At 40.8% G+C, this 25,202-nt stretch overlaps 4 protein-coding genes across 4 annotated transcripts; all 4 read right to left on the bottom strand.

Moving 5' to 3' along the window:
- Window positions 1-321: 321 nt before the first annotated feature.
- scyl2 (SCY1 like pseudokinase 2) lies at window positions 322-7,136 on the bottom strand. The gene is made up of 18 exons (XM_077710046.1): window positions 6,832-7,136; window positions 5,979-6,179; window positions 5,756-5,913; window positions 5,262-5,406; window positions 5,051-5,200; window positions 4,752-4,973; window positions 4,564-4,680; window positions 4,358-4,483; window positions 3,521-3,697; window positions 3,207-3,329; window positions 3,013-3,126; window positions 2,803-2,935; window positions 2,602-2,720; window positions 2,122-2,222; window positions 1,983-2,049; window positions 1,828-1,905; window positions 1,643-1,765; window positions 322-1,566 (listed from the first exon to the last, which is right to left on the bottom strand). The coding sequence occupies exons 2-18, from the start codon at window positions 6,153-6,155 to the stop codon at window positions 1,030-1,032; spliced, it is 2,667 nt and encodes an 888-aa protein (XP_077566172.1). The 5' UTR covers window positions 6,156-6,179; window positions 6,832-7,136; the 3' UTR covers window positions 322-1,029.
- A 773-nt stretch (window positions 7,137-7,909) lies between these two features.
- epyc (epiphycan) lies at window positions 7,910-16,059 on the bottom strand. The gene is made up of 10 exons (XM_077709724.1): window positions 15,833-16,059; window positions 13,622-13,811; window positions 11,358-11,508; window positions 10,350-11,132; window positions 9,988-10,197; window positions 9,617-9,736; window positions 9,305-9,463; window positions 9,033-9,235; window positions 8,841-8,936; window positions 7,910-8,751 (listed from the first exon to the last, which is right to left on the bottom strand). The coding sequence occupies exons 2-10, from the start codon at window positions 13,802-13,804 to the stop codon at window positions 8,581-8,583; spliced, it is 2,076 nt and encodes a 691-aa protein (XP_077565850.1). The 5' UTR covers window positions 13,805-13,811; window positions 15,833-16,059; the 3' UTR covers window positions 7,910-8,580.
- A 517-nt stretch (window positions 16,060-16,576) lies between these two features.
- On the bottom strand, window positions 16,577-18,993 carry kera (keratocan). Its single transcript, XM_077710082.1, has 3 exons — window positions 18,810-18,993; window positions 17,465-18,339; window positions 16,577-16,960 (listed from the first exon to the last, which is right to left on the bottom strand). Exons 2-3 carry the CDS (start codon window positions 18,336-18,338, stop codon window positions 16,797-16,799), a joined length of 1,038 nt encoding a protein of 345 aa, XP_077566208.1. The 5' UTR covers window position 18,339; window positions 18,810-18,993; the 3' UTR covers window positions 16,577-16,796.
- A 2,799-nt stretch (window positions 18,994-21,792) lies between these two features.
- On the bottom strand, window positions 21,793-24,709 carry lum (lumican). The gene is made up of 3 exons (XM_077710033.1): window positions 24,542-24,709; window positions 23,137-24,012; window positions 21,793-23,040 (listed from the first exon to the last, which is right to left on the bottom strand). Exons 2-3 carry the CDS (start codon window positions 24,005-24,007, stop codon window positions 22,886-22,888), a joined length of 1,026 nt encoding a protein of 341 aa, XP_077566159.1. The 5' UTR covers window positions 24,008-24,012; window positions 24,542-24,709; the 3' UTR covers window positions 21,793-22,885.
- Window positions 24,710-25,202: the final 493 nt, after the last annotated feature.

Below are 25,202 nucleotides of genomic sequence, written 5' to 3'. Positions count from 1 at the left end.
CTTAATTTCCCTTACACACACACACGTAAAATGGCAGATTCCCCTTTGTGCCATCTAATTAAAATGCTTAAAAAGTGCTGGCATCCAGATATTTATTGACTTTTTTAATATTGAAAGGAATGCTATGGAAACCGGAATCAATTCATGAGGCCAACAATTCAATATGCCCACCCACCTCTGGCCCAAAGTCAGTTGGGAATGGCTCCAGCAACCCCCATAACACTAATGGTCGGTCTTTTGGTCCCTTTTAGTTTACTGCTGAAACCAGCTCTCAAAATTTACATATCTAAGAGAGAAAGCGTTTTAATTTCTCAAGTATTGTTTAATATCTAAGTACTGTTTAATATCTAAGTACTGTTTAATATCCAAGTACTTTTTAATATCTAAGTACTGTTGAAAACAGTAGATATTTAGATATTAAACTCACACTAAACCGTACTTAGATATTAAATAGTACTTGAATGAATATCATTTTGAGAGCTGGTTTCAATAGTAAACTCTGTCACCATTTGACTGGCGACCAAACGTCCAGCCACCCCCTAATGTGGATAAAGCAGTTCAGAAGATGAAAATGAAATAAAGTTTCACCCTGTAAAAGGCACAAGAGCCTACAATGCACCTTTTTTAGCATTAGTAGCCACAAGGGATGCCAGAACCAGTCATACTGCATTCAAAAAGAGTAGTAAAATATTAATGACGTGGCACACAGTAATGGTGAGACTATTCCTGCTGTAAAGATTGTTGCCATTGAGGCAGTATTAGATGCTACACGTTCAGGAACCTCCCAAATTTGGTTACTCACCATAATATACTAATGAACATTCATAAAGTGACCCACCAAAAGCCATTGAGCAACCTTAAGAAATATCCAGTAGAAAAAAGTAAGAAACCCTTAGCCTCGTCGTAGAAGTCACAATCCAAGAGGCAACATGTCCTTCATATACAAATGGGGTGCAGAATGTAGGCACCATCTAAATTAGACGCTGTAAAAGTCGATTTTTGCAACTTCACATTGTCATAACTATCATATCAGCCAAATAAATCTTTTAGATCGTTGTTCACGGATGTGCTGTTCTTCATTCCGCTTTGATTGGCGGCGGCGGGGGAAGGTTGCGAATAGTTCTGCGGAGTGAAAAAAGGGTTCGCCTGCATTCCGAATCCAGCTACCGGACCCCCATGCATGGCAGGTTGAGTATTTGGGGCAAACTGGCCAAGCCAAGGGTTGCTATTCACAGGTGCCATTTGGTTAAGTGACATTTTGGGTTTGTTGGATGTGAAAAGGTTATCCAATGCTGACATGTTCATCTGGCTGTTATTTTGCACCATTGCGCCAAAATTGGGGGTGCTGGTGGTGGTGGGCATGCCGCTAAAGACACTAGAACCTGGTGGCCGTGTGTTTGTCGCCATGTTTACTGTTGGAGGAAAATTGAAGCCATTGGATATGGGCGGGCCAGTACATGGCGAGGGGAAAACGGACTGTGCCATGGGTTGTCGTGGCGTGTTGGTCATTGACATTGTGTTCAGGGATGCCATGTTGTTGAGCAGGCTGTTCGTTAGATCTTTCGTCTGCAAGAAAAATGTAGCATTTTAGTCTACACGACCCCTGAATGAAACCAAAGTCCCCCCCAAAAGAAAAGAATACTTTGGAGTTGGTGGAGGTGGTCGCTTTGATGGTCTGTGGCGCTAATGGCTGTTGACTTCTCAGTTTAGCTGCCTGCTCCTGCTCTTTAGCCAGTCTTTGTTTCTCTTCCAGAGTCAAAGACATCTGAAGGCAGAGTAGAAGAACTGTTGAGATATTTTAAACAAGGCTGAAGACTTGTAGCTTACTCTGTTAGGCTGAGGAGCTACAGCCGAAGATCCGTTCTCCTTTCCGTTCGCCCCCATGCTGCCCAAGATGTCATCGATCTGAGAAGAAATGACAAAATACTCCTAAATGACCTATAAAAAACATAAATTCTTGCTCAGGACTTGAAGTAATTTACCTGTTGTGATGTTGATGGGATTTTGGACTCCTCTGATGGCTTGCTTGTACCGGAGATGTTCAAACTCCTGATGGGTAGATAGACAATGGAAAGGAATCCAAGAGAAAGTATGCTTTTGGGTCTTTAAAAGTAAACTCACTTCTGCTGTTCCTGCATGATGTGCAGCTGCTCCAGCTTGGTCTTGTGCTCGGCCTCCATGCGACTTAACATCTCTCGGATGACTGCCATGAATGAGTTGAACTGCAAAACACAAAACATGACACAAATATATCACTAAGTACCAATTTTACACTAGTAAACAATGTTCTCTAATTTTTCGTTGGTCTGGGCAGAAAGACAACCTCCCTAAGCGCACTTAGTACCAATATCATTGCTCGTTATGAGCACACTAGTATCAAACCTGCCATAAGCAGGTGCATGTCAATGTTCCCTCTATTTTTCATGTAAAACATCCTGTAAAACACAAAAAAACATAAGAGTGGACAGATCTGTTGCCGCGTAAACGGCACCATCATGGGGAAAGGGTTAAAAAAAAGTTTGGATTTTATTTACTGCGTGCCATATGATTGCTGCTGCGCAGAGAAGACGAAAGTACTGCGCAATTGCTAGTAAAAACTACCTGATTGAGATTGAGGTTGCTATCGATGCTAAGCGACACCAAGTGTGGCAGGCTCTTGGTGGCCAGGTTCTCCTTGGGGATGCCCAGCTTCTTGTGACTGAAGGTGCACTTGTAGATTCCTAAAGAGGTGACGGGTAAGGCTTTGCTCCAAATAAAGATATATATATATATATTTTAAAAAGAGTAAAATGAGAAGCTGACCGAGGATTCCCATAAGCACAGCCGGTTCCTTGGATGGGATCTGCTGCAGGAAGGGTAGGATCTCATCAATAACAAACCACTTGTCCATATACTCCAGGATCTTTCCCAGGCACACTAGCGAGTTCACACGCACCTACATGACCACAAGAAGGGGAAAAGTCACAATTGACTCAATGTCAGATTTATAAAACCAATTATAAAATAACTGACGGCGAGTGAGGACGTCTGTAGGCAGGCAGATTTGATGCGAGGGATGAGGGCATTTTTGATGGACGGATAGTCGATTAGGTTAGCAAAAGTCGGGATGATGTTGAGGCACAGCTCCTAGATGACAAAAAAAAAAGAGAATTTAATTTCAAGGCTCAATAGCACTACACTTTTCCCCTGACAAATAATATGTCAACCTGGATTTGCACGGATGGAGCTTCCACAGCTCGGTAAACCATGGGCAGAACGCTGTTCTTGATGTCCTCTGGTGGCGTTTTGGTTAAGAGGAGGTCCATTTTTTGTAAGAAGATTAGTAGAATCTGTACAGGCAAACACAAGTGGAGAGTTATGAAACAACTTCCCTGTCAAGAAGGTAAAGCACTGTTGTACCACCTACCATGTTGCTAGCCTTAGGAAGCATGAGAGGGAATAGAAAGACAGTCTGATAGATAACCTAAGAACGTGCTTCTGTTTCAGACCCTTTTTTTTGAGACTCCAAGTTGAGTCCTACCTGGATGGGCTCTTGCTGCTTGAAAACAGGCGTGAGATCGGGCAGGATGAGGCGGATGTACTCGTCCTTGGTGCACTCTTCGGCGATGAGCAGCACATTAGGCAGTACAAAGGGGACCATGTCGGGGTTGATGAACTCCGAAGAAAGAACGGGAAGGATCCGGTAGACCACCACACGCTAATCGGGTAAAAAAAATGGACAGGAATAATCAAATGAGGTCCATGACCACTGTGATCGGACGTTTGGTCGCCAGTCTTTTGGTCCCTTTTGGTGGCCGGTCAAATGTACTTACATATTAAACAGTACTGAGATATTAAACAGTACTGGGATATTAAATAGTACTGAGATTATAAACAGTACTGGGATATTAAACAGTACTGAGATATTAAACAGTACTTAGATAAAACAGTACTTAGATAAAACAGTACTTAGATAAAACAGTACTTAGATAAAACAGTACTTAGATAAAACAGTACTTAGATAAAACAGTACTTGGATAAAACAGTACTTAGATAAAACAGTACTTGGATAAAACAGTACTTGGATAAAACAGTACTTAGATAAAACAGTACTTAGATAAAACAGTACTTAGATATTAAACAGTACTTAGATATTAAATAGTACTTAGATATTAAACAGTACTTAGATATTAAATAGTACTTAGATATTAAACAGTACTTAGATATTAAATAGTACTTAGATATTAAACAGTACTTAGATACAGTACTTGGATATTAAACAGTACTTAGATACAGTACTTGGATATTAAACAGTACTTAGATATTATACAGTACTTCGATATTAAACTCCAGCCCTAATGAAAGTTACCATGTTTACCTTGGGGAGTTTAGGTAGGACTTTAGGTAGGCCTTTGTAGAATTGAGACTTTTGCAGATTGTCTCTTTGGAAGAGCGAGTCAAAATACTGCAATGTCACCGCGCCCACGTCATCAAAAAATGGAATCTAGACCACAGGAGGGGGGAAAAAATGGATGAGAGACAAACACCACGAGGACGGTGCGATGTCAGGAGATAAATGCCGACCTTGGTCATCTGGTCGGCATCTGGTCGCACAGTGGGCGAGACGCTCAGCAGCATTTTCACATGCTCACGCACCTCCTCCGGGAGTTTGTTCAGCAATGCCGGGTTGATGTTGGTGAGCTACATTAAAACAAGCAAACCATGCATTAATGCTCAAGTCCCATGTGGCCTCCTTGTCCTACCGGGGGTACCTGATCGAGTTGCCGGCTGAAGCTTTTGAAGATATCATGCTTGTTGACGGCGAAAACGGGTTTGCCCTCGTTGAAGACAGCATGTGCTACCACGCCCAGAGAATACATGTCGGACGCCGTGTCGCAACTGACCGAGAGGATGTACTCTGGCGCCAGGTACTCCGGGTTGGGCAGGGATAGCGGCGGAAGGTTTGGTTCCCATTCCTTACACGAAAACTTGGGCTGCAAGCGAATAAGTGCCAAGTTAAAACAATGACCGGAGATGCTACTGAAACTGCTAGATGTCTTCTTCCACTCACTTCACTGTCAGATGGATTGCTGGATGAAATACTAAAGTCAAAACCCATAATCTTCCATGAACCACTCTTATTCAGAATAATGTTCTCTGGGCACAAGTTGCCATGGACCATTTTCACTCCGTTATGCAGGAAAGACAAACCTTCGGTGATCTAAAACGAGGTAGAAGTATCTGACATGAGTCTGGTAGACTTTGAGATTGTACCTTCTCACCTGTAGCAGACCATATTTGGTCTCCACGTTGTAGAGCTTGTACTCCTTGATGTCATTAGGCACAGGGCTGGGAAGGTTGTCCCAGTGGCCAAGTACGTTGGATAGACTGGCGAACACTGGCTCCGTGCAGAAGGCTAGGCAGTCCCTGAAAAAAACAAGAACTAAACCTTAACATGCTTTCTGATTGGAGAACTGGTTCAAAAGTACTGCATTTTCACGACTATAAGGCGCACTTAAAAGTCTTAAATTTTCTCCAAAATAGACAGGGCGACTTATAATCCAGTGTACTATGCCAGATGTGTCATGCACTATTCTCGTCTTCTCTGCGCAGCAGCAATCTTATGGCTCGCAGTAAATAAAATCCAGATGTTTTTTTACCCCTATCCCCATGATGGCGGCGTTTACGCGGCAGCCTGTGGCAGTAGCTTTGTCTATTCTTATGTTTTTCGTGTTTTACAGCATGTTTTTACATGAAACATTAGTGCACTACACACCGTGACTCTTCCAAAGGATGCTGAACAGTCAGAAGACGTGGATGTCGCAGTCGGGTCAGTTGTTGCACTCCTCGCTTTAAAGAGTCCACAATTTGGTCCTTGTCAAACTTCTGGTACTTGTCAATCATCTTCTTGTCAAAGACAAAAACGCCCACTTCCTGGAGATGACCAAAACACATCCGGTGAGTTTTTCCATTTAATAGGACGGATTAAAAATACACACCTGCTTTGTGGATTTCTTGGTACCATTGTAGATCCTCCAGCACATACCGGGTCCGCCGCTGGCAATATGTCGGCCCACTTCGAACTCCCGGGTGACAGGGTTGCCCATGATGGCGCTGGTGACATCTGCCGTCACTTTGGTGACGGTGGTCTTCAGTTTGTTCAGCATGGACTCCATCTTGAAGGGGGACCGGGAATGTATCTGTATGGTACAAAGAATTGATACATTGTTTTAAAAAGATGTCAATGTTTAATAAAGGAACAGTTTGTTACCAAATTGTTTCACTAGACTAGTGTATTTGTCATTGGCTGGGATTAAAGATGCTAAGTGTACAATTCATTACACTTATAGGCAATATATCAGGGGGAATTGTCTTTTTCATCTTAAGTCCTAAATGTCATATTGACAACAACGTAAAATTGAAATTTGTTCATCTATACAGCTAGTCTAAGTGACTTCTGTAAATTTTGTATTGTAAAATAAAAACAATTTTTACTCATAGTACCCATGTTGTGAATGAGCGGATGTATATTTTCAGATCTTAATGCGCGAATTATATAGATCCTAAATTGGCTTTTTTAAAAAAGAGATCAAGCAACGTTGATAGCACTACTAATGATGACCGACTTATTTATGAATAACCAACAAGTCTTGGCTTGTACAACAAAATGCCACAGTTTGCTGCCAATTAAACAACCCGACATGTTAAGGACCACAAGTTAACGCGGATCGATTTAATATTCTGGTGATGATTCACCGCAGCAGTGGAGAGGTTGTGCTAACAAGCCAAGAATGCGCAGTAATTCGTATTCATTCGAATCAAGTGTCATTTCGTCAGATCGCAGAAACTTACGTGACAAAATGTCTTCGGGTGATTTCCTTTTAAATCGCCCACTCCCAAGAAAAGCTGTCAGTGGTGTACTTGACTAACAGCCCCCATGTTTTCAAGCAGCTTCCAGCTAGCATGTTAGGCTATAGTGCCTGGCAATGATATTTCCGGGTTTGGAGCGCGTCACGGATTCAGGGCGCGTCAATATTTTGCAATGCACTTCATCATGGCATATGTGTTCATATTGAAGCATTAAATTAATCACATTTCAGTCATTATTTGTTGCCAGGGTCAGAAATCTGCCCAAAAGCCTTCACAATCAGTTCTACAGGCTCTGCTGCATAAAACAAAAGTCGATAAAATTTAGATAAAGTGGGCGGGGCTAGAGTGAGCCAGCGAGAGCTCGCAGACTCCACCCATAATGGTGACGTCAGTTTACTATAATTGCGACACCTGAATTTCGGGCTCCGATGAACATTGTATTGTATTGTTGGGAGTTTTTGTTATCTGCTACCGATCTACATGGTGTTTGGACACCAAACCCGTGTTTGCAACTTTGATTTGTTTAACCAAAGCTGCAAAAAGACATCAGATCACTGCTGGACAATTACAAGTAAGGTGATCTCCAAACTTTTGGGGAAACCCAAGTGTAATTACAATGTGCTTTGGATCCATTGTTGTTCACTTTGTATTATGCATTGACTAATGCGGGAAAAAACACGGGAAAATGCCAAAATCCGATATTAATACATTACAGTCTTTTGATGATTAGAGATTAGATTAAACTTTATAGCTGTAATATTAATAAATATACACTGATCATCTTGTATTTCTGCAGAGATGCAAAAACACGTGCATATTGTGTTTCGAATAATGGAGGTGATCCTACGTCGTGGTTTTTATGTTTATCTGGTCTACATTAACTGCAATATTAGAGGTATTACTGGATTTGAACCCAAGACCATGATGGGCCTTTCGGTAATAAATATTTAATGCATTGGAGGTAAACTAAACATTTTTACCTCCTAAAATACAAGTTAGACCTACTTTATTTTAACAATTTTCAGTAGTACTGCAATACAAAAAGCTTCTTAATGGAAGCGGGCTTCAAAACAACTTTATTCACTCATAAGCTTATTCGATACAAATTACACAGTCACGACTACACACTCCAATTCATGAACAATTGTCTTTGGAATAAGTTATTGTGCCCATTTAATACATTTTTTTAGCCACCAAAAACCCACTGAATATATAATTTATATTACAGTACAAACTTTACAACAAATGCTTGTTTAAAATGCGTCTTTTATTGCATTAGATCCTCAAATCCCCATCTTCCATTGAGCTCTGGCCTTCAATAAGTTTACAGTTCCGCAAGATGTATTTAAAATTTTTATATTTAATCTTTACAAAACAAACATCTTGAAACAAAAACTCACCTGCTGTGATCTGGCACTAGACAGAAACATTCAGACAAGGATTCACTTTAACTTACAAATCCAGATATTTTGGGTTTAGTTTTATGTATGTGTGTTGTGCACACCCCGTCGTAGAGGTGTACTACAACGGTGTGTATGTACATGGTCACTCACATCTCACGCGTTTATGGAATCGTGGATAACCACGCAAAGTGGTACCCCTCCACAAAATAGTGTATCTCAGCAGAACGCGGAAGCCCGCCAAACGAAGAGTGTCCGCGCACCACGTGCAGGTGGTGGTTCGATATTTACAGGGACGCGTGGTTGCGGTGCCAGTGTCCGTGTGTGTTTTTTAGATTAAGTCGCCAATCGGGATTCGCGGCAGGCAAAAGTATGCCTGTGGGGTTCGGCTCAGGTTGATGGGATTGCCGTCTAAGCGGATGTCCTCCAGTGCATTGCGGATATAGTTGAAGTCTCGCATGTTGCAGAAGGTGTCCTCGTGCATCGACTGTATGTTGTTACGCTGTGGGAGAATTGAGGAAATACCAGAAGACATGTTCCTTTTAGGTGGATTCTAAAAACAGCATTGAAACTGATGAGAGGAGACATTACCTGTAGATGTAGGGATCGCAGACTGTCTGGTAGAGGGACAGGAATGTAGTCAATTTCGTTGTCCGTCAAGTATAGGTACAACAGGCCAGTCATGTCCTTGGTTTTAAACAGAAATGTTTGAAGGTTGACTAAAAAAGTACTCTTTGAATGATCAATTTGGGTTTGATAATTTTCAGGTTCTGATATACTCACGCGGAAGGCTTCTTTGGAGATACCCCTGGAGTCGATATTATTGTGGCTGGCATCGATCAGGGTCATGGTCTCGGGCAAGTCGGGCATCTGTGAGAGGTGATTTTCCCGAAGTACCAATTCTTCAAGCTCTGGCAGGCCTATAAACGCCTTGGTTTCGATGGACGAGATGGCGTTGGCGGTCAAGTCAATTCTTTTTAGTTTGTCTGGTAAGTAATGATATCCACAGTGAGTTCTTGACGTTAACCGATCATGTCAACAGATATTGAACATACTCATTGAGGCAAAGTCAGACTTGTTGATCTTGGTGATCCGGTTGTAGCGGGCGTAGAAGTGAGTGGTATCCTTGGGTAGCGGTGGTACGCTGTCTAGCTTCAAGTCGTCACAGTAGACCGAACCTCCAAGGCACGTGCACAGCAAGCAAGTTGGCATGTCTAAAAGACACAATAAACGCAAACGGGGTACACGCAAAGCCGCAATAGTCAGATATTTGAGTTTATGGTCGAATTCAGTTTTGTGAGCAAGGGTCAACGTAAAATACATGTGGAACTCAGTGTCTTTATTTCTCTTCTTTATTCCTAACTCACCTTTGGTGTCAACCTCAGGTTGTTCAGGTTCTTCGGGTTCTGGTAGACCAGAGCCCATTGTCGTTTCTACACCACCAGTACCCTCCTGAGGGGTCTCTTGTGTCGGAAGCAGCTGTTCCTCTTGTTAGAGACAAGATTAGGTGTTGAGGAAACCGGTTAGACAAGCTTGGACATGAACCATAAGTCTGGGAATCAGTGGGAAAGTGTTTGCCGCAGTAGTTAGGGGTGTTACCAAGTTTTTCTTTCATTTAACAACAGTTAAATGGAAATCACTGTTATGTGTTAGGAAGCAGATCAATTTTACTGGGACCACCATTAACAAATCCAATGACCCTTTGCCAGATGCTTTTGGAACTAGCTTAGATACTGACCTTTATCAGTGTCAGGAATCAGAATTATATCAGGATCTTCAGGTTCTCCAGAGGCAGACCCACTAGAGGCAGACCCACTAAAAGTTCCAGAGACTTCTACATCTCCAGAGACGCCAAAATCCACCGAGGTTCCAGAGACTCCCGAAAAGTCCCCAGAAGTGCCCGAAGCCTCTTGTGGTATAATTGTAGGAATGAGAGGTATTTCCACCTCTTGTTTGTGCCACGGTGCAGTGGTTAGAAGACATAAGAAGAATGAGATGTGGGATGACATTCAATCAGATCGTTACCCAATCATTCTCGCACATTAAAACAACAGGTTAGGATGACAATGGTAATGAACAACACAGTGACGAAGTACTAACCTCCAGGTAATAAAGTTATCCCTGACTCCCCAGACTCATTGATGTCTCCAGAAACCCCAGAGCCTCCAGAGGCACCTGAGGTCAGGAGATCTCCCGAGAACCCAGAACCAGACTGGTCCCCAGACTCTCCAGGGCCCAATAGAGGTTCTGTTACAATACCAGAACCCCCAGATTCCAATTCAATTAGAACTCCCGAAGCCCCAGATCCTATGGTATCCCCAGATATCAAGAGACCACCAGATCCCATGAAATCCCCAGATGTCAAGAGATCTCCAGATCCTGAAAAATCTCCCGATCCGGAGAAATCTCCAGATATCAAGAGATCTCCAGATCCTGAAAAATCTCCAGATATCAAGAGATCTCCAGATCCTGAAAAATCTCCAGATATCAAAAGACCTCCAGATCCCATGAAATCACCAGATGTCAAGAAATCTCCAGATCCAGAGATCTCCGTAAATCCAGAAAACTCCCCAGAACCGGAATGATCCCCAGATATCAAGAAATCCACATCCCCAGAACCGGAATGATCCCCTGATATCAAGAAATCCACATCCCCAGATACCAGGAACTCCCCAGATTCTCCAGAGCCGCTGAGAAACTCCTCAGAAGCCCCTGAGATGAAAATAATGTCACTGGAATCCCCGGAGGCACTGAAGACCAGTGGATCCCCTGGGCCTCCTGACCCGGAAACTCCTGAGGCCCCTGATCCACCAGAGCCCATCAAGCCCACAAAATCCCCGGAGACATGAAGGATGTCAATGGGCATCAGCCGCAGCTCCACCTCTTGTTAGAGACAAGATTAGTTATTAAAGGACACACCACAAACTGGACACATTTAACCATAGACAGCAGCTAGTTAAATGGAACACATGCAAGAAGAAAAGAGGTAGATCACCACGATAGATTAGTTGTTGTAGGACAATGCTGCTTGCACAACTCCAAGGCCCTTTTTAAATACCTTTGATTTTAAGTGACTTTGCATTTGGGACGAATTTGAGCTGTTCAGACCTTTCTGTGTGTCTGGGCCCATCAGAACGCCGGATCCCCCTGAGCCCAGAGGGACGTGATGGGGTCTTTGGGTCAACTCTTCCTCTTCCTCCAATGAAGCCTCAGGAACTGGACCGTCGTAGTCGGGTGGAGACAGGGTACCAATTTCTATCTGAGGAGAAGACAACAGCCCTGAGACCAGACTGCCAAGGATCATTCACCTTATTAGAATGGGATGGATTGACAAAACCCTAAAACTATATTTTCCTACCCTAAGACTAATTGAAAAGCAAGTACAGTGTTCCCTCAGTTATCGCGGTTAATGGGGACTGGGACCACCCGCGATAAGTGAATTTCCACAAAGTAGGGATTCCCCTTCAAAAATGCTTAATTTGAATTTAATTCAAAATTATTATTTTTTATATTTTTTAAATGTTTTTTTTTTTAAAAATTACCCCCCTATATACAGTACACCATATAGAATACGGGTAGAGAGAGTGCAATTCATGTTATAACAAAAAAAACTGTAAAATATGTTGTTTCAATGTAATATTTGTATTTTTCCCCCAAAAAAAATTGCGAAGCTCTGAGTCCACGGTAGCTGAACCGTGAAGTAGCGAGGGAACAGCACGAGACACTAGAAGAAACTTCCGATACTTCAAATCCACCATACTTCTCAAGAACCATCAAGTCATCCATAAAAGCTCCATCCCAATCTTCAATACAACAGGTATTACATGCATTTAATGTCAAATCAATGATTTACGCACTTAAAACAAACCACCATTTCCTGTATATTTAGCCTAATCATGCAGTTCAAGTCTCCTCCAGTTGGTGGCAATGAACTACCACACACCACACAGCCCAGGTAATACTACTCAACACTAATGCCTAAAAAAAAAGTAAACGTATGCAGTAAAAAGCCTCAGTCAATACTTCTTGTGGAACCAAGACACACATGGTATCTGTCGGAATTCATATTTTGCAATTCCTTTAAAGCCATAACAGATCCAAAACAACACAACAGAATGACGATGTGTAGGAATTACGAAGAAGGCCTTTTCTAAAGTGGATAAGTCACTAATGGGAATCATTATGAGATATCCCAATGTTTACATTTTGGCAAGATGACAGCGTAAGGATGCAACAAGGCAGGTCTTTGAAAAGGCTAACACCTAACCCCCCCCCCCCCCCCCCTCCTTTACTCCCACAAAGCCAAACAGTATGTTGCTGCCTGCAACATAGTTTTGATAGTCACTGGATGCATTCAGCCAAAGAGAGAAAACTACACCGTTTTAGTAATACTTCATATCATGCATGTGTAGTATCCTGATCTGTTGGAATATTTGTGGCTATTATACCAGATAAAGTCTCTTGAGTTTTCCAAAATAAATGTTGGAAGAGCAAACCAGAAAGACTAATACTCTGGTACTCCAATAGAAATGTATTTTCTTTTTGTTTTATTTTTTTTTTAGTCCAGACACTCACAACAGGGGATATTAGAACTGGAGACAAAACCAGACAACTGCATTTTTTTGTTGATATTCAAGGCCATCTCCAAAAAAATCTTTACAAAGACTCCATTAAGTATTGTCAGGTGGCATAAACCTCAAGTATGTTTATTCAAAACTAGGGGATTTGCTCCAGTTTCTCTGTCAATGAGTCTTTGCTGCCTTTTTAGAAAAAATGGGAAGATAAATCGCAACACACACTCAAAGTTTGGAAGTGGAAAGTCAAGAGTCAGCATTCCAGAGGCATGCTGCTCATCTTCATGCATCATTATTTCCTTGACAACTAAATATGTGGAGTTAAAAAACTGTTAAAAATCTCACACTGGATGTATAGTAGGAATATTTAGATGATTTTATCGATTGGATAAAAAATAACTGGCATTTGGTATATTTGCATGATAGATAGAAGCACATGTCTTGCAGACTTGACATATGAAACGGCCGCAGTTAAGCTAAACCAGTTGTGGAATCCCTCTTTTTTGGGGAAAAAATATCTGAAGAAGAGTACAGAGAGAAGAAGAAGAAGCCTTCTTGGTGGCCTGTAATATGGTCTTGAATTCTTTCATTGATATTCATTGTTGATATTTCAAGTTGGAGTGGAAGCCAGACTTTGGAAACCGTTTTTCCACCTGACCTGTTCAGGAAAAAAACTCATGCGCACCGTAAATGTGATTTGTTGAGATTGGAAGTAAAGGTTTCGCAGCTGCTGAAATGGGGTTTTTCCAATTCCAACATATTTACGGTACCTGTGGGGACCCCCCTTTTTCGACTAACCTCAGGGTTCTCGATCGTGGGTCCGTCTTCATAATCGTACTCTTGGTTTTCGGAGTTGAGGTCGTCCACATCGTAGTTGCCATTGCTGTACGAATCCAAGTCAACCTGTCGAGAAAAGCGAGGATTGGCTGCCGCCACTTTGAGGATGAGCAGCCCTAGTACCAGTCGCACGAGCGTCATCATCGTTGGCCTTTAAAATACAAAGAAAAGACAGGTGTGTCATCAAAATGGAAGCCCCAGTTCCTTGATAGATGTGTGTTAGTGGGGAGTTTATCAAGGAAGTAGTGTAAATCACAGTAATACATTAGTCTGGGAGTATTGGTGATGGTGTTGCTCGGACGTTTGGTTGCTGGTCTTTTGGTCACCTGTCTTTTGGTCGCCAATCAAATGGTGGCAGAGAGTTTACTGTTGAAGCCAGCTCTCAAAATTATATTCATGAGAGAGAGTTTAATATCTAAGAGAGAGATTTTAATATCTAAGAGAGAGATTTTAATATCTAAGAGAGAGTTTAAAATCTAAGAGAGAGATTTAATATATACTGTTTAATATCTAAGTACTGTTTAATATCTAAGTACTGTTTAATATCTAAGTACTGTTTTATACCTAAGTACTGTTTAATATTTAAGTACTGTTTAATATCTAAGTACTATTTAATATCTAAGTACTGTTTAATATCTGAGTACTGTTTAATATCTAAGTACTGTTTAATATCTAAGTACTGTTTAATATCTAAGTACTATTTAATATCTAAGTACCGTTTAATTTCTAAGTACTGAGAATACACTTTTTTTGCAACTTTGGGATCAGGTATTCATTCTTGTTTATATACTAGTTGGATTTGAGGAGAGTTATTAGTGATTACTGGCGAATGATAACAACATCTTAATTAGCTATCTTAGAATCGTAGAATCTGAAACGTATTTATTGCAGTGACAGGTGCAGCCAAGTCTCAGCATGTTTGACTTGGCGGTGAAACCCCCCCCCCCAAAAAAAAAAACAAGGAAGAGTCCTCCAGGCCGGTGCAGAGAAACGGAGAGCGAGGAAGATAGAAGAAGAAGAAAAAAAAGAGAGAGAGAGAGACGTGGACAAGATGTTGGCCCTCAGGGTTAGACGGAGGGAGTGCAAAAAAGGAGAGGAAGGAGGGGTTTGGTTCTAGGCTTGCTCGACCCCTTGGCCCTTCACAGAGGGTCTTTATGAAGACCTGGACAGTGCCTGTCTCAGCACTCAAACTCCAAATTCCACCGAGGTTTGTGGACAGGATGGTAGTCAGTTTTTCGGGAAATACACACACGCATAACAAACACACTTGGAAGAACTTACAGATACACACTGTCTCAGGGAGAGAGAGAGAGAGATATTCTACATACATCACAAGGCAAGAGAATCTATGAATTTATTGAAATATTAGATGCATACAGAGGGGAATTTTTATATAATGTGTTACAAGTGAAGGAATTATTAAAATTGTTCGTGTTATACTTCGAATTGGACATTCTTGAGATCTTGTCCTTGCCAAATAGTTAGCTGTACTGCATTTACAGCCTCAAAGAACAGTCCTAAACTCCAAATAATTAAAACTCCCATTACATATCCAGCAGGGGGTCATTTCACTTCGTAATTACGTCAAATGTCTTGGCTTTAATAACAAATGAGCCCGTTTAAGATCTCAAACTTCCCAAAAAAGCCTAAGCATGAAAAAATATAACCTATCAAGCAAAGTTATTCATTCAAATATAGCTTTCCCAAATTCTCCAACATGCAACAATAGCTTATCTTTCAAAATCATGTATATAAAGACCTCAAAGTACAACAATCATTCAATGGAATTCAATCACCAACAGGATAACAGTCCTTTACTTATAGTTCTCCTTTAAGACAATTGAACAACCATAAGCTCATTAAAGCATGTAAATATATACATCAACTAAAATCCATCCAATCATACTTCAATCCTTCAATGCTGCATCCAAATCTGTAGCAATTCCCAACAATAACTCAAAGTTCAAGTCACATTATAAGCAAAGATGAAGTCAATTTTCCCACGGATAAAGATGATGGAATAAATAGCATCCTATCCACTATGAAGGTCATAAAACAGCCAACCAATCCCAATCACCAAGATGTCACCAATCTGTCACCAAGAAGCTTCCCCCAAACTCAATCCATCAGTCAATTAGGAACCCCCCCTTAGATAGCGTCAAGGACACTTACCTGTATCTCCCACTCTCCTGAATGCTCCCTTCAGCTTCGATGGAGATGCTGAGGGCTCCACCACTCGGCCAATGGTGAAGGGGTGGCACAGAGGTGCTTCCACGAGGGCGGGGGTAGGCGGTGGTGGGTCAAGGGAGGGGGTTTTTGTACTGTTGTATGCGTCCGGGTGTCACAAGTGTCTATGTAGTGTGTACATGTGTAGGGTCTTGCCAGACTTGAGTGCCCTTGCCGACTATGTGTGAAGGTAGGCACTGAGGCTGATTGGACTGGAGCAGGTTGCTTTTGGGGTCTTTTTCAGATTGGGTGGGGGTGTTGGCGAAGGTTTAGGGGTGGTGGGGGGTGTAATAATCTCATTACCACACACACATACATCCTCGGATATAAGAAAAGGATAGATTTAGATCCTTTACGAGAGTACTTTGCTTTCAATTACCTTTAGATATTTAATTTCTTGGTGTTGAAACTGTTTCAGTTTGTGTGTGTGTGTTTATGTGCGTGCATTTTCTATGATCCACACAATGAAACCTCTGTGAAGAGCCCCTGGCTAACGTTGAGCTGAGAGGAACTCTTCCCCCTTGCTTTTCAAAGAACCTCCCACTTTTTTAGGCCAAGTGCAGGTGTGCTCGTAGCTGATCTGAGTTCAGCTAGAAAACTATGCAAAATGATCTGATCTGGAATCCGAACTAAAGACACATGAAGAACTTTTGAGTATATTTGAATGCATTTTGGATATTCAGAAAGTGCTGTATTTGTACATATATTTATTAAAACAGGAGATAACAAGATATGCAAAAGGATACAAACAGATACTACTATTTGTAAATGTACATTTTCAGATAGTCTATGCTATAATACATTTTGAAGTAATAGAAAATGATCTTAATGATCCACAGATCTGTACATTTGAAGGCACTACTAGTCGGTCTTCCAAACCGTTTTTGGTGAAGGGATTCTCTTTTTAAATTTAGATGACGATGGATCTAAGGAGACGAAAGCATGTAATAACTTCTCTGGGAATCGGCGGTTCGATATCGTTGCCATCCAGCTGGAGGTAGCGCAGTCGTGGAGTGCTGTCATTTACATCAGCTTCATTGATGTCAACCGGACAGACATTGGAGCCTCTCACACCTGAAATGACATTGTAAACTATTACAGCTATTGTATTTTCACGACTATAAGGCACACTTAAAAGTCTTAAATTTTCTCCAAAATAGACAGTGCGTCTTATAATCCAGTGCGCCTTATATATGGAAAAACAGAAAACCAAAAACCAAAAACCACCACTGTCGGATATTAAAAAATAAACGCCTGAACTGAAACAATACTGTTAAATATGCAGATGTCATCTTAGTTTAAAAAACTTCCATTATATAGCTCCTCCCCCACTGCAAGATTTTATACAAAAAAAATCCAAAACATCAACAATGGCTGGCTCTAGAGGTGACTGTAAAGTAGTGAGTGCTTCATACCTGGAAGTCAATAGCAATTACCGTATTTTCACCACTATAAGGCCCACTTAAAAGTCTTACATTTTCTCCAAAATAGACAGTGCGCCTTATATATGGAAAAACATGTAATTCATTGAGGGTGCGCCTTATAGTCGTGGTATAAGTGTGTAGATGGGAAACCTACTCTTAATTTTGTTGTGGTCCAGATAAAGCTGCTCAAGGCCAGGTGGAATCACGGGCACCTCAGTGAGCAGATTGTGGGACAGTTGAAGATTCAGAATGCTGGAGATGTTAAAGACATTGTTAGGAACTCCATCACTGCCAAGCTTGTTTTTGTTGAGCCTAAGGAAAGCCATCTTGGGCAAGTCCTTAAAGTATCCAGTAGGGATTTTGTCAATATTGTTGCCATCAAGGAAGAGCTGAGTGGTGGTAGGTGGCAGACCCAGCGGCATGTTGCTCAACTGGTTTTTGGCTAGGTTGATTTGGACCAGATTGTCAAGACCCTTTAGGCTCATTGCAGTCACGGCATCATCCATCAGTTTATTCCCCTGTAGGTCTAAGAGGGTCAGTTTATCCAAGCCGAAGAAGACTCCATCAGGGATCTTTGAGATCCGATTGCGAGAGAGACTTAAATGCTCCAGACTAGCCGGTAGAGGAAAGGGTACCCAGGATAAGAGGTTGTCGTCCATGTAAAGGTGTTCTAGAAGTGGCATTGCGTCCAGTGTACCTTTTTCCACTCCCTCACTGGTGATTTTGTTGCGACTCAGATTCACCCAACGTAGCTGAGTAGCGTTGCGAAGGGCGTCGGCCGAGACTACTTGAATCTGATTGTTCTGAAGGTAGAGGTACCAGGTGAATGGAGGGATTTGGGGGATTCTCTTCAGACCTTTGTTGTCACAGTAGACTGCACGAGGGAAGTTATAGGGACAATGGCACTCTCCAGGGCATGTTTGGGTTTGGGTTAGCAATTCCTCGTAAGGAATGTCCTGGGTCATGACCATGCAGACTAGAGACATGGTACAGAGAAGCCATAGAAAGTAATCCTTGGTGATAGCCATCCTATGGAAAAAAATACAAAGTGAGCAATTATATTTAAAGCTCTTATTGTACTTTTTCAGCAATTATCAATAAACAAAATGTAAAGAAACAATTCATTTTCTGAGTTGTTCCATTTCTTAGCCTGATGGAACAACAGATCTGAACTTTGATACCATTAGGACATCTTTAAAGCTCAGATTTAAAGATGTTTAGCGCTCAATTGAATATCCACATTGCAGTGCTACTTCAAGGAAAAAATACAAGGTCAGTTTGTTGTCCATATTTCTCTTATGTTCTTCTGGATGACATCTGGTTGAAGTTCTTAATGCACTCCACATTTGTGCAGAACTAATGTCATGTCAGGCATACGTTTTCTTCAAAGACAAAGGCACCATACCTGTTTTAAGAGATATGCCTCCGATTTTCTAGTGCCTACATCACTACATTTGGTTATAGAGTACACTCTAAAGACAAGTCTACAAGAAACTTACCTCAAAGCTTGTCAAAAGACACGTCTTCTCTAGAGTTGTCAATTCCCGTCTCAATGGATGAGACAGTGCGTCGAGCTTGTATTTGTACCACCAGTTTCAGACAAAGCCAGCCATGACTAGCCAATGAGTATTCATGTCCTAAGCCTTAACAAGACTGGTGACATGGCCCATTTAGAAAGAGGTCACTGCAACACTACATGTTATACACTGCCTGTTTGCGTTTGTATGTACATTTGTCTCGTTTAATTCCTCCGTGCTGCACTTGATCTCTTTGGAACTAACAAATCCCCAAGGGTCAATGCCAATCTTTTTGTTAATTCTATGCAGCCAACATTTGGAACCTAGGCAGGATTAACAAGCCTTTTTGTTTTGATAGTAAACAGGAGTCTGTAGTTTGCTGTCTTGCAGAGTAACAAATAACTATAAAGCAAAGAAACTTTCTTATTGGTTTGTTACTTTGCTGAATAGATGGGGCCCTGTTGTCATGGGGTCAGTTTTAATCCCAGGGGATTTTAATTTAATGTAGGCTCGTTAGGCCAATTGCTTCTTAAACAAGCGCTTCTTTCCAGCGATGACGGCAGAGGCTGCAATGCAATTGGATTATCCTTAGCGACTCGTGTGAGGACAGCCGCAATGCAACAGTACACACGTTTATGGACCTGTGAATTCCTATAGTACGAGGCAATATCAGATTTAAATAGAATTGAATGCTTTTATTGCCATTATACAAGTATGTGCTGAAATTTAAAGCTTTACCATGAAGTGGACAAATAAATAATTAACACATAATAATAATAATAATAAAAATAAACAATAAATGAGTACTAGTCAACAACATGAATAAGTATGGTCAACAACATGAATAAGTATGGTCAACAACATGAATAAGTACAGTCAACCACATGAATAAGTACAGTCGACCACATGAATAAGTACAGTCAACAACACAAATAAGTACAGTCAACAACATGAATAAGTACAGTCAACAACATGAATAAGTACAGTCAACAACAGGAATAAGTACAGTCAACAACAGGAATAAGTATAGTCAACAACATGAATAAGTACAGTCAACCACATGAATAAGTACAGTCGACCACATGAATAAGTACAGTCAACAACACAAATAAGTACAGTCAACAACATGAATAAGTACAGTCAACAACATGAATAAGTACAGTCAACAACAGGAATAAGTACAGTCAACAACAGGAATAAGTATAGTCAACAACATGAATAAGTACAGTCAACCACATGAATAAGTACAGTCGACCACACGAATAAGTACAGTCAACAACACAAATAAGTACAGTCAACAACATGAATAAGTACAGTCAACAACATGAATAAGTACAGTCAACCACATGAATAAGTACAGTCAACCACATGAATGAGTATAGCCAACCACATGAATAGGTATAATCAACCACATGAATAGGTACAGTCAACATAAATGATGGGTGACATTAATCTCGTGTTCTACAAGGTGTTTTGTTTTCTTTCCACAGAACCTCACTGGTTAAACTGTCTATGCTTCAACAATTGGAAGAAAAATCTGCAACCACAGTGACCTTTGAAGAATGATTTGCCCACCACCCTGCTAGACCAAGACAAAAAAATGTGAGTAAATTTTCATATGCTCTATTCTAAAGAAAAATACAGTATAGCGTATTATACTACTAAATGATAACCAGATCTTTTACATCTATTGATATTTGTTTCGCAGTATTCATTGTATTCTCTGTGTATTTTTACCGCTTCTCCACGGTTTTAATAAAGTACTACTTATAGAGTTACAATTGTTATATCAAGTGGCCCACTTAAACCAGTATCTGTCCCCCAAACAAAAGAACAATCTACTATTGTTATGACAAAATGCTTAAGCATACTGCAAAGTGAAGCAGAAACCACAAATTTATGGTCCTTTTTTTGTGCCTCAGGAGCAATACTTAACCTCAACTACTCAAGTACTCCAAAACCCAGATTAAAACAACATTATATAATAGTCTTTTGACTGTATTGTACTAAAAGACAGTCGGCTGTGATTTGCGATGTGAATCTGTATGTGTGTTGTGTACATGTGCCAAGAACTCCAAAAGTCATTTTGTGGTACTACCGCAAGTACTGTCAACGAGTACACGATGGACAATGCAAAAAGCCAAAAATGAAGATTACATGTACTGACGCAAGTTGGCTGAGCCAAATGCAATCTAAATTTGAATTGAGTGTCCAAATGGGGGATCTGGAATGAGACCTCAGCTTGAAATACGAAAGTACTGTAGTTAGCCATGTGAAGAACAAATCTTTATCATTTTCCTTTCACTAATGATTAATTGTCAGCCAGCCAATTTTTTTTTTTTCCGGTCAACTGTAATTTGGGTGCTCGGACGTTTGGTCGCCGGTCTTTTGGTAGCTGGTCATATGGTGACAGAAAGTTTACTGTTAAAATCAGCTTTCAAAATTATATTCATGAGAGAGAGTTTAATATCTAAGGGAGAGTTTAATATCTAAGAGAGAGAGTTTTAATATCTAAGAGAGAGAGAGGGTTTAATATCTAAGTACTATTTAATATCTAAGTACTGTTTAATATCTAAGTACTGTTTAATATCTAAGTACTGTTTAATATCTTAGTACTGTTTAATATCTTAGTACTGTTTAATATCTAAGTACTGTTTAATGTCTAAGTACTGTTTAATATCTAAGTACTGTTTAATATCTAAATACTGTTTAATAACTAAGTACTGTTTAATATCTTAGTACTGTTTATTTTCTAGGTACGGTTTATTTTCTAGGTACGGTTTAATATCTTAGTACTGTTTAATATCTAAGTACTGTTTAACATCTAAGTACTTTTTAATATCTAAGTGCTTTTTAATATCTGAGTACATTTGACCGGCGACCAAACGTCCGGTCACGGTAATTTGTCTGATGCGTGTCCATGCAAGTATACCTTTTATATCAAAAAGCTCCATTTGTACAAATGTAGTGGAAACAAGTTTTATTCAAACTGAGTTCCTCACAGTCAATTCATGATTGTAATATTGGAGGGCAATGTTGTCTTGAACAACAATGGAGAAGTGCCAGGACTGCAAAAGCTGTAGTTTATTATCAAAACAAGGATACCAAAATGAATTCATGCACGTAATGGGAAAAGGTACAAATCAACAAATGTGTGACGCTTTAGTTTCATGCGCCAACGTTTTCAAGAATTTTAATACCCAACACATATTTTACAATTTTCTCATGAATTATACACGAAACAGTTGAATACGCAGTCTTTTTTTGCTAACCCTTTGCACACCAACGGCTTTATTAAACACGATACTATACATGCTAAACACAGAACATAACGAACAAAAACAAAATCAAGCTACTAAAGAGACAATAACACAATTTTTACTCAGTCTTGTCTCAGTCAAATTGGAATTTTAAAAAACGTGTTGTATTTTTGGGTGGCACAGGTACAGCTCCTTGTAACTTTTTTGCCATTTATTTTTAAAGGCTTTATTTCTGGCTAACTTTATTGCCTTATCTAAAAATATTTGCTATCTATACCTACTTAAATCCGTCCCCTTTCTCTTATCAAGTGCTTATTGAATATGATGCTACAATACCGCTTTTTTTGGGTGTGTTGAGAATGATTTAAGAATGGAAATCCAGAACTGGTGGAGTACAGGTGGGTAGGTTAGTAAGTTCCGGTGCTCGGACGTTTGGTCGCCATTCTTTTGGTCGCCGGTCAAATGGTGACAGAGAGTTTACTGTTGAAGCCAGCTCTCAAAATCATATTCATCAGAGAGAGTTTAATATCTAAGAGAGAGAGTTTAATATCTAAGTACTGTTTAATATCTAAGAGAGAGAGTTTAATATCTAAGTACTGTTTAATATCTAAGAGAGAGAGTTTAATATCTAAGTACTGTTTAATATCTAAGAGAGAGAGTTTAATATCTAAGTACTGTTTAATATCTAAGTACTGTTTAATGTCTAAGTACTGTCTAATATCTAAGTGCATTTGACCGGCGACCAAAAGACTGGCGACCAAACGTCCGGTGACCAAACGTCCGGTCACAGTAAGTTCCTTATTGAAACATGATTTCAGAGGCCATACGCAGGCAGTTGGAGGTCTCAGGGGGCATGCTGTGGGGTGTGAGGTTGTTAGCATCCAGGCGCAGGTGCTTCAGGTTGGAAAAGTGGACTGGGCTAACGTACTTGCAGAAACTTGACAGGTCAAACTCTGTAGGGACAAAGACAGGATTTGGTTAAATGACACAGGAGTTAACCCAAAAATACAAAAATGACTCAATGTGACAATAAGGTAGAGGTCACTCACTGCTGATGTCATTGGCTTGAAGGTAGAGTTGCTCCAGTTGCGTGTTAATATCGGGAATAGTTTGCAGTTTGTTGAAAGATAGGTCCAGTTCCAACAGTGAAGTTACATTGAACACTCCTGCAGGAAGCCCAGAGTCCACCAACTTGTTGTGTGAGACCCTCAGGTAACGTAGACCTGGTACTTTGCTAAGATACCCCGAGCCGATGCTGTCAATGTCGTTGTAGTCAGCGTATAGGATTTCCAGCGATGCAGGCACGCCTACAGGCAGCTTCTTCAACTTATTATGGCTTACGTCAAGGGACAGCATCTTTTTGGAACCTTTAAATGCACCGGCAATGGCCTCAGAGGTCAGCTCGTTGTGCTGTACATTAACAGAGGTCAGATTCTCTTTATCGTTCAGGAGACCAGAGGAAAACTTGTTCAGTTTGTTGTGGGTCATCTTCAGTTCTTCCAGAGCCTTGGAAGGAGGGATTACTGGTTCGGTGAGAAGGTTTTGGCTGAAGAAGAGTTTCTCCAGGGCGGTCAGTTTGTCAATGGTTCCTGATGCAATCTTTGCATTGGTGATCTGGTTGTTGTCAAGGACCAGCCAGCGGAGATCCGCGGTAACATTGTCAAACACGCCGGATTTGATCTCTTCGATCTGGTTGTTCTGGAGGTACAAATATTTGATTCCTGTAGGCACCATTGGTACTGCCTTGAGTTTGCGGCCGTCACAATACATGGCACTGGGGAAATTGACGGGGCATTCGCACTCGCGGTCACAATTTGCAGTAGACGGTCCTATCATGGAGTGCGGCATGTAGTCGTAGTCATACTGGCACAACGCCAGGCTGACAAGCGTTGCCAACAGGTGTACACGGAGAGGAAACATTGCTTCTGAAAAGGGAAGAGAAAAACAGACTAAGTTAAATAGGGATGCGGGAGCAAAAAAATTAAAAATCCAGGTGAACCGGACAGAGGCATTGCCACACCCACTCCCTCAAAGTTATATAATCATCAAGAGTGCAAGATAAGACACCCAAAAGGGTAACCTATACCCTCAAAGAAGAGTAATCTATTACTTTAACAGATTCCGAGAGGCGCCGGCTGGCCGTGCTAATGCAAGACAGATGTTTCAGAAATCTTATACCATGATTTTAGCCATGAAATATTGTTTGGGGTTCTCAACTACTGCCATACTTCTTCCCAATTACCACTGGCATACAAATGATATGCAAATACGAGCATCTGGTTTGGTCTTCAACTGCTAAACATATCGCAAAAACTTCCTCATAAAACACAAAAGGAAGAAGCCTGAATAACTATTTTCTCCTTGTTGAATTTAGGGTTGTTCAGCCAAGAAAGCCACTCCCATTAAAAGACATCTAATCTAATCAAATTAGTGAAATTAATCAATCAGTCTTACCTGCGTTCCTCTTACAGCGTCTACGTGGGGTTGGAGGGTGATGGTAGATCACTGTGGTCTTCAAAAAAGTGGATTTCTCTGGAGAAAAACACAGGAAAGAACAGAGAGGGAGGAGAGAAAGAAACAGAGAGGGGTGGTGGTAGATGGAGAGAGGAAATAGGAGGAGAGGACGATGTCTGCTAGGGAAGAAGGAGGGAGAGAAGGTTTTTAGGGGGGCTACAGTATAAGGCAATGATGGGGGAGATTTTTTTCTGCAACCTCAGCTTGTAGTGACTGAAAAGATGTTATTAGGATGTATGGGAACAGTCACATTTTTGCATCAGTGGTACAATGTTTGTTTTTGTGTGTGCTGTTTCTGTAAAAAAAAAAAAACACCCTCGTAATAGCAGAGCAGAAAAATGAAAAATGCTCCAATTTTGGAAAGTCAGAGACAGCCAGAAAAGTCTTAAATAACAATGAGCTTGCAATAGCAAGAACTGTTGGCTAAGTAGAAGCAGATCGTGTCCATCTCGAGTTTCATTCAATATTTATTCACCACCACCGCTACATTCTTTTCTCACCACATTTCTGAAGGCTGACAATTGTTTAAATGACAAGGGATAGCGGGTTTAAAAGACTTAACCCTTTGGAGAGAAAAAAAGGGGGAGGCAAGCCAAAGGCC

Source organism: Stigmatopora nigra, chromosome 23, assembly GCF_051989575.1.
Source record: "Stigmatopora nigra isolate UIUO_SnigA chromosome 23, RoL_Snig_1.1, whole genome shotgun sequence".
NCBI lineage: Eukaryota > Metazoa > Chordata > Actinopteri > Syngnathiformes > Syngnathidae > Stigmatopora > Stigmatopora nigra.
Note: the sequence above shows the minus strand (reverse complement) of the source record. Positions and strands in the feature narration are given on the sequence as shown.